General features: G+C 36.3%; 1 protein-coding gene and 1 long non-coding RNA gene across 2 annotated transcripts in view; one reads left to right on the top strand and one right to left on the bottom strand.

The window, feature by feature from the left end:
- Positions 1 to 4923, top strand: part of LOC307002845 — an 11193-nt gene extending 6270 nt beyond the window's left edge. The window contains exon 3 of the long non-coding RNA XR_013798561.1: positions 4809 to 4923. This is a non-coding gene — a long non-coding RNA (uncharacterized lncRNA). The remainder of the gene's footprint in view (positions 1 to 4808) is intronic.
- Positions 2019 to 19085, bottom strand: slc17a8 (solute carrier family 17 member 8). Its single transcript, XM_079620765.1, has 12 exons — positions 18867 to 19085; positions 15385 to 15640; positions 14402 to 14520; positions 12734 to 12848; positions 12195 to 12282; positions 8567 to 8653; positions 8206 to 8348; positions 7955 to 8104; positions 7712 to 7844; positions 6605 to 6715; positions 6222 to 6349; positions 2019 to 5059 (listed from the first exon to the last, which is right to left on the bottom strand). Exons 1-12 carry the CDS (start codon positions 18962 to 18964, stop codon positions 4715 to 4717), a joined length of 1773 nt encoding a protein of 590 aa, XP_079476891.1. The 5' UTR covers positions 18965 to 19085; the 3' UTR covers positions 2019 to 4714.

Raw genomic sequence — 19085 nt, 5'->3', positions numbered from 1 at the left:
ATGTAATAGTATTGTCAACCAAGCATTGAATTACTGAAAAACACACATTGCTGAATTACTCATTTAAGCTGTGCTAGATATTCAACAAGTTGAATCTTTGAGGGCTGAATAACAAAGTCACATACGGTTTATGTTTGATTATGGTGGCATTGTTAATTGCACATTTTATGGTGGCAGTTACATTAAAAGTTTGTCTGCAATGTTCTTAAACTGGATCAAATAAAATTAGCATTAAGGATGTCATTAAAATTTATTTTTATAAAACATGGCAACCCATCAGGGTTATTTAGTGTATCCATACAATTATTACAAATATATTTTTTATTTAGCGAAATAAAGCTTAAATAAAATGGAATATAAATATTTAAATAAAAACATTTAAATAGACAAAAATTAAATAAAAATAGTAAACTAATTTTACTAACTAAATAAAAAATAAAACTAAGGTAAATAAATAAAACCTTAATAAACCTTTTAAAATTATAATTCAATATTAATAAAAACTATAATAGTATATAAATAATATACTAAAATAAACCCATCAAGGGAGAACACTCTTTTCAGTAGACTACATTTGTTTAATAGAGAGTACATTTTTTACAATCTTTTGGACCAATTATGAAATGTATACTGTATATACACATTATTATTTTTTCAGAATTTCTGAAGCTCTGCAGTTCTCTGTGACGTTACGTTCGGGCTGTCCGTCCAAATCCTATTTTTGTCCAAATCCGATTGAAATCGAGACATATCCAGCTGCAGACCCGCAGCACCACCAGTTTCAGAACCCCAGCGCCAGAACCCCAGCGCCAGAACCGGAAGTGAGGGGCGGAGTTATTTACAATGAGACAAGCATGTAAACGATGACAGAATTTTCACTAATTTGAAGAATGTTAACCCTTTCACACGTAAGTTTAAAATATTCTAATTGACCCCCCCCAGCGTGAGTTTTTCAAGGCGACCGTTATTTCGAATCTGTCACTTTATGGTTTCCATGGTGACGCGTCACTGCTTGTCACGTGACACAGCGCAACCACAACACAGCGCTGAATGAATGATGATCTGCTTTTATGTAATTTTTCCTTTTTTATTCTAAATATTCATTACTTCAACTTACATATTTGTTGAGTCTCTTTTCTGTCTCTGCTTACTGAAAAAGGTGTATACATTGTATAAGCTACCATTGACTAAACATTGGGGATTAGTCTACAATAACTACAAATTAATTTAATATATATTCCTTCTGGAGATTCCCGAATGTTTTGTTCAAATATTTGACTTGCTGTATCCACATTATAATATAGGATCTACAGATGTACACTACTCTGCATTGTGAAAAGCCAGTGTCAAGGTCCAGCACACTTCTGAATGATTGGTGACAGTTTTCATAATTACTTTAACAATGGTATGTGTCACTTTACAATAGTTTGTGGCATTTTCTCTCATGCTAGTTTACAATTATTTGAAATACCTGATTGGTAAGTGTCAATTTGTGGTGCACAAACAACATACTCCTGCTTGTAAGTAGTACCACTTTAATAAGAACATTTTACTAAAATAGCTAAATAGTTTCTATATTCTTGTATAGTTACAAATTACAGCTTAACTGTCCTATATACAAATAGAAATAAATGTGTTATCATAACAACTGTATTTACAATATGTAGGTAAATACATTGTAAAAATTATTATAAAAAAAGAACCATAGTAAATATAAATGCATACAACGAACCACGATATTAAAAATATGGTGAAGCCCAATGTTTCTGTACCTTAATGTATCATTATAACATACGTATAAAGTATGACGTTTCGTGTGTAATAAAAGTATACCGTTTTGTGTCTAAGCAAATTACGCACCAAAACGCGTTACTCGGTTTAGAACGTAAGCTCCGCACCTCACTTCCGGTTCTGGTGCTGGTGTTAGAACGTAAGCTCCGCCCCTTGCTTCCGGTTCTGGCGCTGGGGTTCTGAAACTGGTGGTGCTGCGGGTCTGCAGCTGGATACTATAGTTGAAATCAGATAGATTTAGCAAGTGTGAAAGGCCAAAAATCACATTAAAAAAACATTTTTATTTACAAATCTCTTTCAAGCTACATTTAAATGTCTATCTCTGATCGTATTTTGCTTTGTTTAGGTTGACTTTCTCACGCCAAGTAAAACATCAGACGTTGTAATAGGAGACATGCTGAAAGTTGCTGCAGAAACAAGATTGTGTTGTTGCAAAGTGCCAGACAAGCAGAAAATGACAATATAATGGAGACCTGTTTTGATGTCTTAACTATTGTCATGTTAATAAGACAACATCTATTGCAAACCCATATGTTGCTGTTGTAGTCTTTGGCGTAAACCTACCAACGCTACGTCATTGCCATAGAAACCAATGCAGATATTCCGGAAAACGGAAGAGCAGCATGGACACACAAATCGGATCTAAACCATTGCGATACACAATGTGGAGAGTGAATGATTTAGATCGGCGGATTTGGACTGACAGTGTGAATGTAGCCAAAGTGTCATTTTAATGTCCCAGTAAAGAAATTTATTAAAAAATAACATTTGTTGCCAAGTAGTTCACGAAGCTTTGGGTGGTCAGACTAATTTGTTGTGTACACTGTAAAATGCTGCTGTGAGTGTGAACATGTGTTTAAGAATAGCGATAATGTGAAGGATGTTTACTCCCACATGACAGAAACCAGGAAAGTTCTGTTAGCTCCCAACAAAGACAAAGTGAGCTAATTTAAGAACCCCAGTGTAAACAAGCTGTTTGAAAAGCATATGTTTTCTCTGAGAAAGAACATGGCGTGAGTTAGAAGTCTCGGTTACGTGTACTTCGATTTCTTTTGTTCCACGCTCAACTCATTAATAGTGTAAGATGCTGTTTAAACAGAAGAGTAATGTAATGTGCCAAACAGAATGAATTATGCATGTAATCTGAGCTATATTAAAATCCTACCGGCATTATTTTCTATCACATATAAATGTATTAAAGTAAAAGATCAATTGAAAGCATTTTTTTTTATTCTCCTCCAAATAAACACTTAAAGAGACATCAGTTACAATGATGCAATGGTAAAGTGCACATTTCAAACAATCATCTTAACATCCATGTAAGCGATGAAATGTCTTTTCATAACCGGTATTGTGCAAAAAAGGGGGGGGGGGGGGGGAATCAGGCACATTATGGATTTTTTTTTTTTTTTATGAAATCCATATTCAATTTAATAAGTTCTTCAGTACTAAAATGGTTAATTTCTACATATTCAACCAAACATTAACTTCATCCATGCTCTCCCACCTAAACATATGTAAACGATAAACTGAACAATGAGATTAATGGTGGTCATACTGCATTTTTCAAAGGCATTCCACTAAATACACATCCCTTTTCAGACCATTATTAACTTTCAGGATAATACAAGGAACGCTATTTTCTGAGGAGTGTTAATCAAAACCAGCTAAAAAGGTTTGTGGAGGCTGCACAACTGCATGCAAGAAAGACCATGGAAAAATGTTTAACCTGCTTATGAACTATACGTCTGCTTTGTTTGCATAGCTGACAACAATGAAAACATAAAATAATCAAATAAAAAATGCTTCTTTTTTTTTTGCTGCCAGCCGTAATACGGTAGATATAAAAAGCCTTTGGAACAAAATTAAGATTTACTGTAAAATTACATTTAATTTATTCTGGCATGGTCTATTTTACTGTAAAGCTTTTCAATGCATTTTTGTTCTTTGTTCTGTTGCCCAGACTAAATTACAGTATCCTCAGAAGTATTTGGACATTTAAGCCAGACTTAATGTATGAATGTCATTGCATAGGTACAAAAAATATCAAATATAGTGGCACTTATTTTAGAAATATAGCACAAGCACACTTTTTAAACAAACGATTCACAAAAAGTTATAGAAACACAATTAGGACTATCTGCAACAGTTCAGAACAGTGAAATCCGTTTTGAGAAAATGTCTAGAATTATTTGATAGCAGCCACGTTTTGATATTTTATTATCTAATGCAAAGGCATTCAGACATTTTTAAGTGTCACTTTAATATCCACCTTTTGGGACCTCAATATATATATAGACTACATTTTAAAAATCTGTTTTCTATTTTAAAATGTAATTTATTCATTCAAAGCAGACATTACTCCAGTCTTCAGTGTCCCATGATCCTTCAGAAATCCTTCTAATTTCATTTTAATCATTCTAATCCTTCAGATATCATTCTTAAAACATGATCCTTCATTCCTTGTGGAAAGCGTAATATGTTTTTTCAGGATTCTTCAACGAAAAGAAAATTTAAAAGAACATCATTTATATGAAAACCGAAATCTTCTGTAACATTATAAATGTCTTTACTGTCACTTTTGATCGATTTTATGCATCCTTGATGGATAAATATTAATTTCTTTTAAAAAAAAAGACAAACTTTAGAATGATAGCGTAGTAGACTCCAGTTGAAACTTTCTTCACAGCTACAAATCTCCATCATGTCAAATTATCTACTCAGATCTGTCTCATGTGACTCTTCCTTCAGGATCTACGGCAGGGTGAAATGATTAAGGAAGCCATCCAAAATATTTCTTCACAACTCAAATCTACTGTTGTGTCGAACGTCAAGTGAAACGCTGTAGCCCCTGGTTGGGGGTCATTTAAATAAATACTCCTACACCTCACCGTTCAGTCTTGGCCGTTCGATAACCAAAATGTCATTGCTGGTTCTGATATTCCCCATTTTCATAATGATTTGATCCGTGATCTTCTTCATCAGCTTGCATGGTCACCCCTTTCTTCTTCTTCCAGCCTTGCCTGCGGCCTGCAGAGTTCTCTGTTGTTCCGTAGGTCTTCTGCTTGGTCGCCAGGACACTGTCGCTGCTGGGTTCGGTCTCATCAGCCAGCTCATCTTCCCCGATGATGCCGCATTTCTCATCACTGGTGCTCTCGGGATCAGCCCAGTCCTGCTTCTCACCAGAGGCGAAGATGGCATAGAAGATCACGCCAGTGTAATGCACCATGGACGCGATCATAAACACGTGCTGCCACTCCAGGCGAGTCTGTTGGAGACAGAGATGTAATGAGGATATGCAACATATACTATATACACGTGCAATATGCTTATTTGTTATTCAAGGAGTGCTTTGTCCCAAAGTACAATAAAGCTCATGGTGTACTTGTTAGCTTTGTAGTTTATGAATCACAACTTTTGGGGATTGAACCTAAAACCTTCGGGTTACTTTCCTAGTTTTTATAATAACTTGACTACACTGTAGAAAAGTGAAAATGTGCGGTTGTTGCACATCAAAAAAATATATTTTTGCTGGTATAACCTAATGTAGTCAGGTTGATTTGATTATATTCCTTTTTTTCCTTTTCTTACATTAATGAATTGAATGAAAGCAATATATGTTGGGTTACCTGTGAAAACATCTTTACAGTTGCAGTACACTATAGATCAGTGGTTCTCAACCTTTTTGACTCAAATGCCCCTTGTTATCCAACACAATATTTAAAGGCTACTTGATATTGGCTATTTCCTGTATTTCTGCCATAAATTGACAGCTTTTTTTTTTTATTAATAAATGAGTATATATGTATAACCACAATTCATTTTGAGAATTTTCAAGAACCGTGTTCTTCAATAAATTAATAAATTACAAAAACAGTTATTGGGATTTTTTATTTTTTATTTTCATTATATTATAATACTAGGTTACACTTTATTTTAAGGTGTCTTTGTTACACTAATTATTTAAGTAATATTAAATAATTACATGTACTTACTATAGGGTTAGGATTAGGGTTTGATTTGGTTTGGTTTAGGGTTAGTTGCATGTAATTATGCATAATTTAAAGTTATTACTATAGTAACTGCATGTAACGATGCCACTGTAAAATAAAGTGTTACCTAATACTTTATAATTTTAATTTACATATTTTAGTTTAGATTAGAGATCAATTATTTTAATTTAAATACTTTTTTACTTGAGGTCCCCTTGGAAGTTTACTGAGGCCCCCTAGTGGGCCCCGGCCGATGAGTTGAGCAACACTGCTATAAATATTCATGGCATGTATTTAAATACCAAGGAATATTCACACACTCAAAAAATCCCTTTATCTAATATAAGGAAAAAGATAAGTTCTGTGGGCTTGTATCTCTTAGGTTAGAAAAATAATACATAATGGTTCTCTATGCACAAGGATAATCTGATGTAGTACCTTGTGTTTAGTAAGTGCTCCGACGATGAGGGGGCAAACCATGCCAGACAGGGTGCCTACTCCATTAGAGATGCCCATAAGAATACTGGCATAGCGAGGAGCTATGTCCAGATGGTTTACATTGAATCCTGTGTTTTAAAACAGAAATACATTTCACATATTTAGATGTTCTCCTGTGTAATTTCAGAAACTAATATTGCAGGTTGCATCATCATGCACTTTATACTTTGTTGTTCTTCTCCTATAACTGAGCAACAAAGAAACATTCAAGAAAAAAATTATGTGTCCATATTTTGAAGGAAAGGTTAGAATCAGACTAAGCAAAACGGCAAAGGGTGATGTTGATTGACACTCTGGTGACTGACACCCGTCTCATGAGTCACCTGATATCGCAAATCCACTGAAGCCCACTGCCAGGATGAGGAATGAGATGGCCACTGCACGTGTGTGTGAGAACCCGACCACCAGCAGCAACGTGGCCTCCATGCCAAAACCTATGGATGATGGCAGAAGTCAGATCAGTGTGTCTTCATACCTGTTCTCATTCCTTGGCCTGACCGAAAAATGCATTCTGTGTGAATAGCCTCGTAAAGGGATAGTTCACCCAAATTTGCTCTCCCTCAATTTCTTCCAAACCTGTATGAATTTCTTTCTTCTGAACAGAAAAGAAGATATATTGAAGAATATCGATAACCAAACAATTGATGGGCCCCATTGACTTCCATATTAAGGAAGTCAATGGCGTCTATCAACTGTTACTCATATTCTTTAAAATATCAGATTTTGTGTTCAGCAGAAGAAATAACTTCATACAGGTTTGGAACAAATTGAGGGTGAGTAAGTGATGACAAAATTTAAATTTTTGGGGTTAACTATCCCTTTAAGGCTGGTTGACACAGAACTGACCCTAAACACTATGAAGTGTAACCTTTAAAACGAGTCTTTAAAAGCAATAACGCGTTACGTTAACTGCTCCTAACAGTTTTTTTTTTTTTTCATGTAAATGTGTGTATTTTTATACTTTTTTTACACTCTTAAAATGAAAGGTTCCAAAACTGGGACTTCACAGTGATGCCATAGAAGAACGAACCATTTTGGTTATCCCTAAGAACCTTTCAGTAAACAATTCTTAAAAGAACCGTTTTTTCTTAGCGTGAAAAACATTGGTAACACTTTATTTTTGATGGTTCACTTTAGACATTCTGTTGACTAAGTAACTTTGCAAGTAGATGCCAACTTATTCTTCTAACCCTTAACGGCTACTAACTCTAAAAGTCTACTAATACTCAAGGTGGAACATTATGTACAGTCAAGAGAATATCTAAAGGGGACCCTCAAAATAAGTGTAATCAAACATTTTTCCACTGTAAAGAACTTAATGGAGAAGATCCATGGATGTTAAAGGTTCTTCATGGAACCATTAGTGTATGTGAATTCTCAACCAATGTTGTGAGTTTGGGGCGGGGCTACATGGAGACAGCTTAGCATACCTCCACAGTTCATGATTTTTCGCACGTTTGTAGTAGAGAGGATTTTCCGACTCCTCAGGAAGTCAGCCAGCTGACCTCCTATGGGCACAATGATCGTCATCACCATGTGTGGCACCGCTGACAAAATGCCCACCTGAAACAACCCAAAATCAATTAGTTAGCCTATTTCTAGAGGGAATTGTACTGCAAATGACTGTTAGTTTAAATCACAGATGGTTATGTATAAATCACATAACAGCTCACTTTGCTGATGGGGAACCCAAAGACCTCTTCAAAGTACGCTGGCTGACTAATAAGCAGGAGGTAGAAGGTCCAGCTGCGGCAGAAGTTTGCCACAATGATGGCGTAGACAGGCATAGATGTAAAAAATTTACGCCAAGGAGTTTTAAATTTCTACAAAGAAAATATATGAATAAATATATGGGGAAAAACCTCCTTCTCTGTTAAACAATGTGCTTGTTGTACCAAATGCATGACAGAAGACTTAGAACTACCTCAGTAGAACTCATTAAATTGGCTCCTTCCCCAATAGAGGCCTCTATATATGCTCTTTCTTCTTCACTGATGGTGGGATGTATCGCTGGACTATTATAAGCCAGCAGGAGCCAGAAGATATACCATATAATGCCAAACACACCTGGATATGAGCACAGAACCACATATCACTAGTTATTTTAACACTGCACACTTGATCTTTGAATGTCACATTATCACACTGTCCACTAAATGTACATATTTGGAATGATGAGCAATACAACTGACTAGTAAAACAATCTAAATAATTGGAGTCATCGCTTATTTTGGGTGTATAAATCAATCTTTACCAATATATTTTCAAGGCTTATCCTAACTCACCATATATATAGAAGACAGAGGGCCAGCCCACATACTGCACTAATATTCCAGCCAGTGGCATGGCTATCACAGCTCCTGCATAAGAGCCTGCCAACCAGAACACACACACACACACAAGTGTAATTAAGAAAGTTCAATTAAAAGGGAGGGCATTAATCAACCTGTAATATTCACCTCGCATGACAGTTCAATCATTTGAAGCCAATGCGGGGGTTTCCTTTTAGATGACAGAGGAAAACCAAGTGGTTCAGCTTTGAGAAAGCAGATTTGGTTTTGTGAATTTTTACTAGGGATGCACCGATATAATATTTTGGTAATATAATACCAATAACCAATAATTATTTATATTTGAAAGCCGAAAACCGATATATTGGCCGATAAATTTAAATCCAAATTATTATAGAATATTTGAGAGCCTGATTACAAAAACAAAAGTCTCACCATTAAAAGCCATGTCTCAAGCACACAATTATAATGCTCTCATTATCATTTTATTTAGCCTATATGACAGACTTGCACTGCACTTTTTTCCTTTTTTGAAGTGATTTCAATCATATTTCAAGCAATTCAAAACCATGATGGCAAACAGTGCATATCTGAAGTGTCTTAGCTGAAGGAAATAATCTATTATTTATCGGCTTTAATATATCGGCCAGTTTTTTTTAGGCCGGCAACAGTAACATTAAAAACAAACATATATCGGCCGATACCGATATGGTGGCCGATACAGTGGGGAGAACAAGTATTTGATACACTGCCGATTTTGCAAGTTTTCCCACTTACAAAGCATGTAGAAGTCTGTGATTTTTATCATAGGTACACTTCAACTGCAAGTGACGGAATCTAAAACAAAAATCCAGAAAATCACATTGTATGATTTTTAAGTAATTAATTTGCATTTTATTGCATGACATAAGTATTTGATACATCAGAAACGCAGAACTTAAAATTTGGTACAGAAACCTTTGTTTGCAATTACAGAGATCATACGTTTCCTGTAGTTCTTGACCAGGTTTGCACACACTGCAGCAGGGATTTTGGCCCACTCCTCCATACAGACCTTCCCCAGATCCTTCAGGTTTCGGGGCTGTCGCTGGGCAATACGGACTTTCAGCTCCCTCCAAAGATTTTCTTTTGGGTTCAGGTCTGGAGCCTAGGCCACTCCAGGACCTTGAGATGCTTCCTTACGGAGCCACTCCTTAGTTGCCCTGGCTGTGTGTTTCGGGTCGTTGTCATGCTGGAAGACCCAGCCACGACCCATCTTCAATGCTCTTACTGAGGGAAGGAGGTTGTTGGCCAAGATCTCACGATACATGGCCCCATCCATCATCCCCTCAATACGGTGCAGTCGTCCTGTCCCCTTTGCAGAAAAGCGTCCCCAAAGAATGATGTGTCCACCTCCACGCTTCACAGTTGGGATGGGGTTCTTGGGGTTGTACTCATCCTTCTTCTTCCTCCAAACATAGCGATTGGAGTTTAGACCAAAATGCTCTATTTTTGTCTCATAAGACCACATGACCTTCTCCCATTCCTCCTCTGGATCATCCAGATGGTCATTGGCAAACTTCAGACGGGCCTGGACATGCGCTGGTTTGAGCAGGGGGACCTTGCATGCGCTGCAGTATTTTAATCCATGACGGCGTAATGGTTTTTTTTGAGACTGTGGTCCCAGGTCTCTTCAGGTCATTGACCAGGTCCTGTCGTGTAGTTCTGGGCTGATTCCTCACCTTCCTCATGATCATTGATGCCCCACGAGGTAAGATCTTTCATGGTACCCCAGACCGAGGGAGATTGACCGTCATCTTGAACTTCTTCCATTTTCTAATAATTGCGCCAACAGTTGTTGCCTTCTCATCGATCTGCTTGCCTAATGTCCTGTAGCCCATCCCAGCCTTGTGCAGGTCTACAATTTGATCCCTGATGTCCTTACACAGCTCTCTGGTCTTGGCCATTGTGGAGAGGTTGGAGTATGTTTGATTGAGTGTGTGGACAGGTGTCTTTTATACAGGTAACGAGTTCAAACAGGTGCAGTTTAAACAGGTAATGAGTGGAGAACAGGAGGGCTTCTTAAAGAAAAACTAACAGGTCTGTGAGAGCCGGAATTCTTACTGGTTGGTAGGTGATCAAATACTTATGTCATGCAATAAAATGCAAATTAATTATTTGCAAATCATACAATGTGATTTTCTGGATTTTTTTCGATTCCGTCTCTCACAGTTTAAGTGTACCTAGACCTCTACATGCTTTGTAAGTAGGAAAACCTGCAAAATCGGCAGTGTATCAAATACTTGTTCTCAGCACTGTATATCGTTCATCCCTTATTTTTTCACCGTAATAAATCTTACATTTAGCTTCAGATTCTCATTTATTTGAGGAAACTTTAAATGCCCGAAAGCATTCAAGTCCTTAGGAGTAACAGATTTGCCGACTCAGTTGCATGTGCAACAACTTCACTCCTCTGCTCTGTGCAACACGTGCCTCTGCCTGAAGGACAGGACAGCTGCAGGAAATTGGATTTTAATGAAAAGGTGTCTTAATGTATATTTTATTACTGGGATGCACTTGTAAACCTTCCTTTTTGGCACAGGAGAGGATTCTCGAGTGAGCTTTTGAACATAGAAGCTGCTTCATTTGTGTCATCAGGAGAAAGCCTCTTAAACATACAGAAGGTGAAGCTGTGTACAGACAATCTTCATTTAGTTGTCATGTCAAGAGCTGTTTGAAGCAGAGGTTGTCATGGCACCTTTTTATTGTGGAAGATGGCTGTTTGAATGCATTGTAAGGGGTAATGTAATGAGCATTGGAATATATACCCTCAGTTGTCTCTGATACTGGTCAACTGGACTGTGAGCAGTCTTGAGTGTTTACTTCTAATGCAGAAACAGGTACAAACACATCCCTTTTGAAAAGAAAACCCCCCAGCTAAAACCAGCCAAGCTTTTCCAGCCTGGTCATAGCTGGTTTAACAGGCTGGTTTTAGAGGGGTTTTGGCCACTACTTTAAATGGTCAGACTGGTCAGGCCAGACCATGACCAGACCAACCAGCTAAAAACAGCTGAACACCAGTTTGGCCAGACTGGGAGGCCAGCTTATGCCAGTTACATCTAGCTTAAACCAGCTAAGACCAGCCAAACAGTTTAGGGTGGTTTTAGTGGGGGGTTAAGCGGCTTGAAGTATTACATCAAAGTATGGAGCCGCATAGGATTGTGGGATATTGAAGGCAGTGAAGGATACATATGCTGCCTTCAAAAATCGATCAGATGCAGGTATCTCAAGAGACAGGAAGGGAAGCTAACATTGGAATTAGATGTGCCTTGATGCCTTCCTACCCTGGAATGCAGCCTCCGGATGCAGCATTTTGAAGTTTTCGGATGCAGGCATTGAATCATTCACTCAACGATTCAAACACTTGATTCATTCAGGAAATTAACAAACACCACTACTGTAGTGATCAGAGACGGAACGGTTGTTCTGCTTTGGCTTCGCTTGAAACCATTTTTCGTGAGTAATGATAATAAATACATTGATAAAGTAAATAGTCTAAGTGTTTTCTTGTAATTTCTAAAACATTAAACATCACCCGACCATTTACATAAATAATAGGCCTATTTCACAAACCTATACTCACCACAGAATGAGGTAGTAGCCAGACGACTTCTCTCCATTGGAGGAGCCCATTTGCTCCACATCCCATGGCAGGCTGGATATGTGACACCCTGTTAACATCGTGCACTGTTAGTATGCTTTATTTTTTTTAAACCAAAATGGCTGATTCTAATGACCATTTAAATTAATACTTTAAAAAACAGTTCACCCATATAATGACTTCATGAATAATAAACCTTCATCACTCAAAAGCTACTGTATCGTATGTCTGTCTTCAAATGACTTAAAATATAGTGCATGACTAATTTTAGGGTACCTTAAGCTATTTGTTGAGCTTAGAAAATAAGCATATGGAAAAAGACTGTGAAGTATTCTCTTCTGATCTTGTGTAAAAAGAAAAAAAATGATTGAGAATGACAGAATTTACATTTTTACTGATCAATAAATAACATACCATTCACAATGAGTATGTAATATAGAAAGTTAAGTTATATGTAAATTAATTTTTAAAATGTTAATGACGTGACATATTTGAAGAAGAGGTCACTGATGAACACTTACCTCCACCAGACCTTGTAAGATTCGCACAAACAAGACACAGCCGTAGTGAACCCTGGCAGCTGACGGAATAAACATGTTTAGCAATGACGTCAAGAAAATGGCTGCTCCGAAAACCCTGAGAAACAATTCAGAGACATTTGCTAATGTTAGTTAATTCAGGTATGGACTGAATTAAAATGAAGCAATGTAAAATCAATAAAGCCATAAATAATGTAGAATTAAATAGGATTGTTGTGAAAAAACATGCACAGTCAGGATAGGTAATTCCATAATGGTATCTGAATACATTAATTTAATAAATTAACAACAGTTCTGGAATTTGTGAGTTAGTGACACCTTAAGAGTAATTTTTGTAACTTGAACCTTGTGACAGAACCTTAAAGTCCCCATGAAATCAAAATTGACAAGTCTTGCTTTTTTATGTAATAGTATTTATTATTTATGATTAATCCATTCACATCATTATTTTTTCTCAACAAATTCATGTGCCCTCGTAATCTTTTTTTTTTTTTTCACTTTATTTTTTTTATTATAAAGATTTTGCACATTTATCAGTTTACATTGGAGGCATACTTTTCTGACATTTATCTGCTAAAAACTCCCTCGTAATCTTTAATCAAAATATGTTGCACTTGCAACAACACATCTTCTCTGATTATGGGTTTACTGGCACAAGGGCGGGACAACCTGTCACTCAAATGAGATCATAGCTATGATCTGGCAAAAAAACAACAACAATTATCCAATCAATTCCTGACGGACAAAACCAAGTTCCACCCTATATATATATTGTTCAAGAAGCTGTTTCACTCAAACATACATCACAATAGGGAACAAAAGACAATCACAACTTCCGTTTAATGGCAACTTCAATATCACAACAAGGCAATATCAAAATGCATTAGAATTTCAATGAATAGTTTGAAGCGTCAGTGCAACCATAATTTTAAATGAATATTGGAGTTACAGTGAACATATGTTGTTTTATTCAGGAACTAAGTAACATTTGTAAACTATTTAGTCTAGTGGTACAGCTTTTATTTAGCATGCACAGGTTCAAATCCTGATTAATCATATATGCATATGCAAATGACCTGTGGACAGTGGAACTTGATTGGACTGACCAAATTAAGATTTTACCTTGAATATTCATGCAATTTAATTATCACAGACCTATTTTTGCATTCAAAATCCACTTTGCTCAAAATCCCATTAGTTTGAATGGGCATGATGCGTGTGATTTTAATGATTTTAGAGGCCCTGCACACTCACGCAGCTACATCACCGAAGAGAGTCATTTTGGTTCATTCATTTATCCTTTATCTCCATTTAATCCATCCATCTGCCTCTTTTTTTTCCAAAACACTGTGTAAGTGACACTTGTAATATTCTAGTGGCTGGTGTTTCAGCGAGAGATCTGCTGCTGGATCTTTCATTATTAACTCTGTCAGCCACGTGTCCTCTTTTCCTGTGAGGCTTTTATTACAAGACCGCTATCGCCCCTCTAATCAACACGCGGCACAAATTTAACCCTCGCAGCCCTGACCACTGTGGTCCCTTGGGTCTTGAAACACCTCTGAACATTGAATGTAATATGAGAGTTATACTATAACATGCGTTTTCCTTCCAAACGTGGCGTGGAGGCCCGTGCATCAAGATGAGGCTCACCTGTTAGCTGCAAGCTTATTGGAGATGAATCCTCCAGGGATTTGAGTGACAATGTAGCCCCAGAAAAAAGAGCCATGTATCAATCCCACTGTCTCTGGATCCCAATTAAACTGAGCTGGCTAAAGGACACAAACATGAGAGAAGACAATATTAGCTTGAAAATATATTAAAAAAGAAGAAGAAAAAATACAAACTTGTTGCACATTTTTGTGTTTAATAGGGAAAATTCAGGTTGATTTATCACAAGACATTCATAATAAAATGACCTTGTGAATATGTGTGTGTGAGTCATGTCTTCTTCCCAATATCAAATATGACAGGAAATTACAGGAAATTGTGTCCGCTAACCACCAAACAAATCATTGATGAGAATAAATAATCTGTCCTTTGAACTTGATAGCTAAAGAAGTAAAATATATTGTCTTAACTGTCTAATCTTTTCGTGCCAAAGACCTGATTATAGAAACTCACTCTGTAAAAAAATTTTTTAAAGCTGTATATTTTCATTCATTAAGACCATTTGGCTGTGTGAGAAAAATATTTATTGTGATCAAATTAAGCAATTATTTTCTGATCGTATATATATATATATATATATATATATATATATATATATATATATATATAGAGAGAGAGAGAGAGAGATTTATATATATATATATATATATATATATATATATATATATATATATATATATATATATATATACACATACACACATAAACACATCTGATTAGAAAATAGATACACAATACATAATTTTCTTTCTCAAACTGTTACAAATTGGAGCTGTCAATATAGCAATTTCTACAGTTATTTAATTTTCAGTCAGTTTTTTTAAATCAGAATGAAAGAAAGAAAAGATGTTGAATATAAATTGAAACAAAATATGTTGAATAAAACTCAATGTGGTAAATTATTAAGATAAATTTGATGAGGGATGTATGGGAATGGTATTATTTTCATTTGATACTGGTTTCACCTGCATGACGGCAGTCCCGTTGATGTAGACAGTGTTGTTGTTAACCATTTCTACAATGGCCACACCGAGGTTGCAGCGGATGCCAAACGAGATGCAAAAGCCAAGTCCGCTGAGCATGGCGATGATGTACCGTTTGGGAAGGCCAAAGCAGCCACAATCCAAAAGGGGTGGGCTACGATTAGGGGCTGCCACTGGCCGGCCATCTTCTGTCAGCTCAATGTTGTCCTCTTCATCCACATTAGTGCCATCGATCTTCCTACCATGGGATAATAAAGGGTTTAGAAATGGCTTGCAGTAAAAACGGAAAAAATTACATATGTATCTCACAAATTAAAGGAGAACTCCGGTCAATTTTAACATTGAGCTCAATTTTTAGTAAATTTGGAGTGCTGTCAATACAGAGAACAACGACAAAAATCGGTGTTGCCTACACCGTGTTATCCTCTTTTTAAAATTTGCACCCTATTGACTTGAATGGGGCACGTTTTAAACCTGCTTTTATTCTCTTAACATCCTTAATGTTTCATTACAAGTGCCCAGCCATGTTGAGTGATTCCTTCAGAGTGAACACGAGTGAATCTGACTGCTGTAGATGTGAAAGATATTAATAAAAATGATGTTATATCAGCCAGCGCACATACCTGTATTTAGTTCCTGTTTTTGCGCGTGATCTAAGTAACTAAACCTATGCGCGTCAACTCGACAATCGACTACTTTGGACTTCGGACTACTTTGGAAAACAGGAACTAAATACAGGTATGTGCGCTGGCTGATATAACATCATTTTTAATAATATCTTTCACATCTCCTGCAGTCAGATTCACTCGTGTTCACTCTGAAGGAATCACTCAACATGGCTGGGCACTTGTATGACACATCAAGGATGATCAGAGAAATAAAAGCAGGTTTAAAACGTGCCCCATTCAAGTCAATAGGGTGCAAATTTTAAAAAGAGGATAATTGTCGTTGTTCTCTGTATTGACAGCACTCCAAATTTACTAAAAATTGACCGGAGTTCTCCTTTAAGTTAAGTGACAATTGAGTTCTGTCATGACACCTCTCAGAGTATTTGGCATGGTAATAGATATGACAATGCCGATATGTTTGGTCACTGCTGCTGCTGTATGTTATTGCTGCTATACGAAAATTAAGTACAGGACTTTCTACTGCCAATACACACATGACGCCCTGCTGTGAGCAAGTAAGATGCTGCTGCTGCTGTACAATATGAATTACCCATAGCAGATCTATGCATGTGGAGCTGGGGAAGGTGGAGGGTTTATGAAAGTGCGCTGCAACTGCTACAGCAAATGCTGACCAAGTATTTCAAGGTTGAGCAGCGAGCTCATTGGCTACTAATACAGCAGGAACCAATCAGCTGTGCCCTATAGAGTATGATGTGATTGCAAGCAGAATGAGTTACGTAACTATCAGCTTTCGCCATCTAGAGTTTCATGACCGAACTTTGTATTAATGTTCAAGAAATATATAAGAGATATCAGGTTTTTAATCTCTTCATATGTCCTAGATATTAAATACAGTATGGACACCAAGAAAGCTATATAAGATTTTTATATAGCTAGATTTTTTGATAGTGTGTAGATGCCTTGGCCACATTTTGAACTGGACTGCTTTTTGGATTTCAAATTTATCTTTAGCTTTACCCATATTATGATGTACTGGATGGACAGAGTAAATTTTGGTTTCCAGAGTGTGGAGTAGAAAAGGTCACATTGCGTTTGGTGCTCCCCCCTCTCGCCTGCACGCACCTGTTCCATTACTGAACCTGCATCTTTCCTCTCATCCTTCACCTCACAGGAATTACTTTCATCTGTCTATTTTGAAATGCACACCTGAGTTCTTCCATATACAGAGGAAGGAGCTCACTAAAAGCTGCACACTGGCAGATTGTGAAGGGAGGATCAAGAGGCATCATTTTAAGAGCCGTATGTTTGTTAACGCTGTCGTTGCACAAAAGCCACTTTAAGATGAAGTCCTGGTCTGGTGCACTCTCGAAACGGACCTCACACAATTTATTTTTCTATTGTGAACAATGCACACACTTATTCAGATCAGAAAAACTTTATTTTTCGTCTCTGTTTTTTGTTTTTAAATGAAAACTCTCCAGACACTTCTTATCATTTTGATTATAGTATGAATGAGTATAGATTTTTAGGGTTTTTTGTTTAGAATTGAACAAAAAGCATTAAAGTCAAATATAATCATCAATAACACAGATGTGGAGAGTTAAAAAAAAACTAAACTTAAAACTTAAATCATAACGTCATGTTGTAGGCTAACTGTTCAATGTGCAAGGATTGCCATCAACAGACAATAGCAGCTAGAAAGATTCACCCAAGATAATACATTATTTTCATTTCACCACAAAAAAAGTTAAAATAAGATGCCATGTTCAGATACCATTCGATCACAGCATTGCATTCTCTCAAATAATACCTGTGGTAAACTGTCACTACACTTATTTTCTATCATGGACATAATTATAATGAATTATAATGATTATATTAATAAATATAATTAATTATATGAATATATTATATATTGTTTTTGGAAATGGCAGTGCTCTAGAGCAACTGTTACACAACTTTTACTTATTTATTAAAATATGGTCCATTTGCTTAGTTAATACACCAATCTAAATGTCCTGTTCAGTTTAAACATGGAAGAATTAAGCTAATTTTAAGTAGGAATATAATTTTTATATAGAAAATAAATATTGCATGACTTGTTAAATTATTTAGTGTGCCCATATATTCAGTTTTCCCAATCACACTAGCTAGATGCCCTGGCAATATTACTCAGACACAGGAAATTATTTACATTATCTCACATATTAAGCTGTCTAATGTGTATGCAATTTAAGAGACATACATCTCGCTCTTACATAATCTTCAGTTTTTGAATCTCTTCGGATGATCTAGATATTAAATATGTATGGATACACCTATAACACTATATAATGTTTTTGACAAGTGGCCAAAATGAATTTATTAGGTTTGCAAGATGATAAAGAGATATTTAAAAGCTTGAATATTACATTTATAATGTAAGGTTGTCTTATTTCTTACTTTCTTTGAGAAACAATTTGGAAAATTAGTTTTTTTTTTTAAACATTATGGCATATTGAAAACAAATTATTGAACAATATATATATTTTGGTAAATTATACCAAAATCCAAATATCATATTATAAACATCATATCTATACATCCTGTACTTTATTTATTTTACCATTATTGATATATATATATATATATATATATAATCATTATTATGAGGCAATTTTTTTCTCAAAAATCAGCTGCTTAATACATTTTGAGTTGATTTCTAAATTCTACATCCCTTCCAATTTCATTCAATATACCAAAAGCATGATACATATGTAAAGCATGATACAGTATATGTGCACAAGCAATCTTCTCACAGCGCTTAGTTTCCAGTTCAACTGCCATCACACTTACTTCTGCAGGTTCCCCAGAGAGTCGCCCACATTGTTCTTCAACTCCTCCTTCCCCGGGTTGAGCTTCTCCTTTAGACCCGCAAACCCCCCCAGTGGCATCTCTCCTTCCCTTGCACTTCTGTCCCTCAAACACTTGTCTTCTCACTCTTCTGCTCTTGCAGAAAAAAAGCGAGCAGAATATCCACTAGGCGCTGGTGCGCATCCTCTCCTGAGCTGGACT

The sequence above is a fragment of the Phoxinus phoxinus genome (genome assembly GCF_949152265.1).
Source record: "Phoxinus phoxinus genome assembly, chromosome: 8".
Lineage (NCBI taxonomy): Eukaryota > Metazoa > Chordata > Actinopteri > Cypriniformes > Leuciscidae > Phoxinus > Phoxinus phoxinus.
The sequence above is the reverse complement of the archived record's forward strand: the minus strand, read 5'-3'. Positions and strand labels throughout refer to the sequence as shown.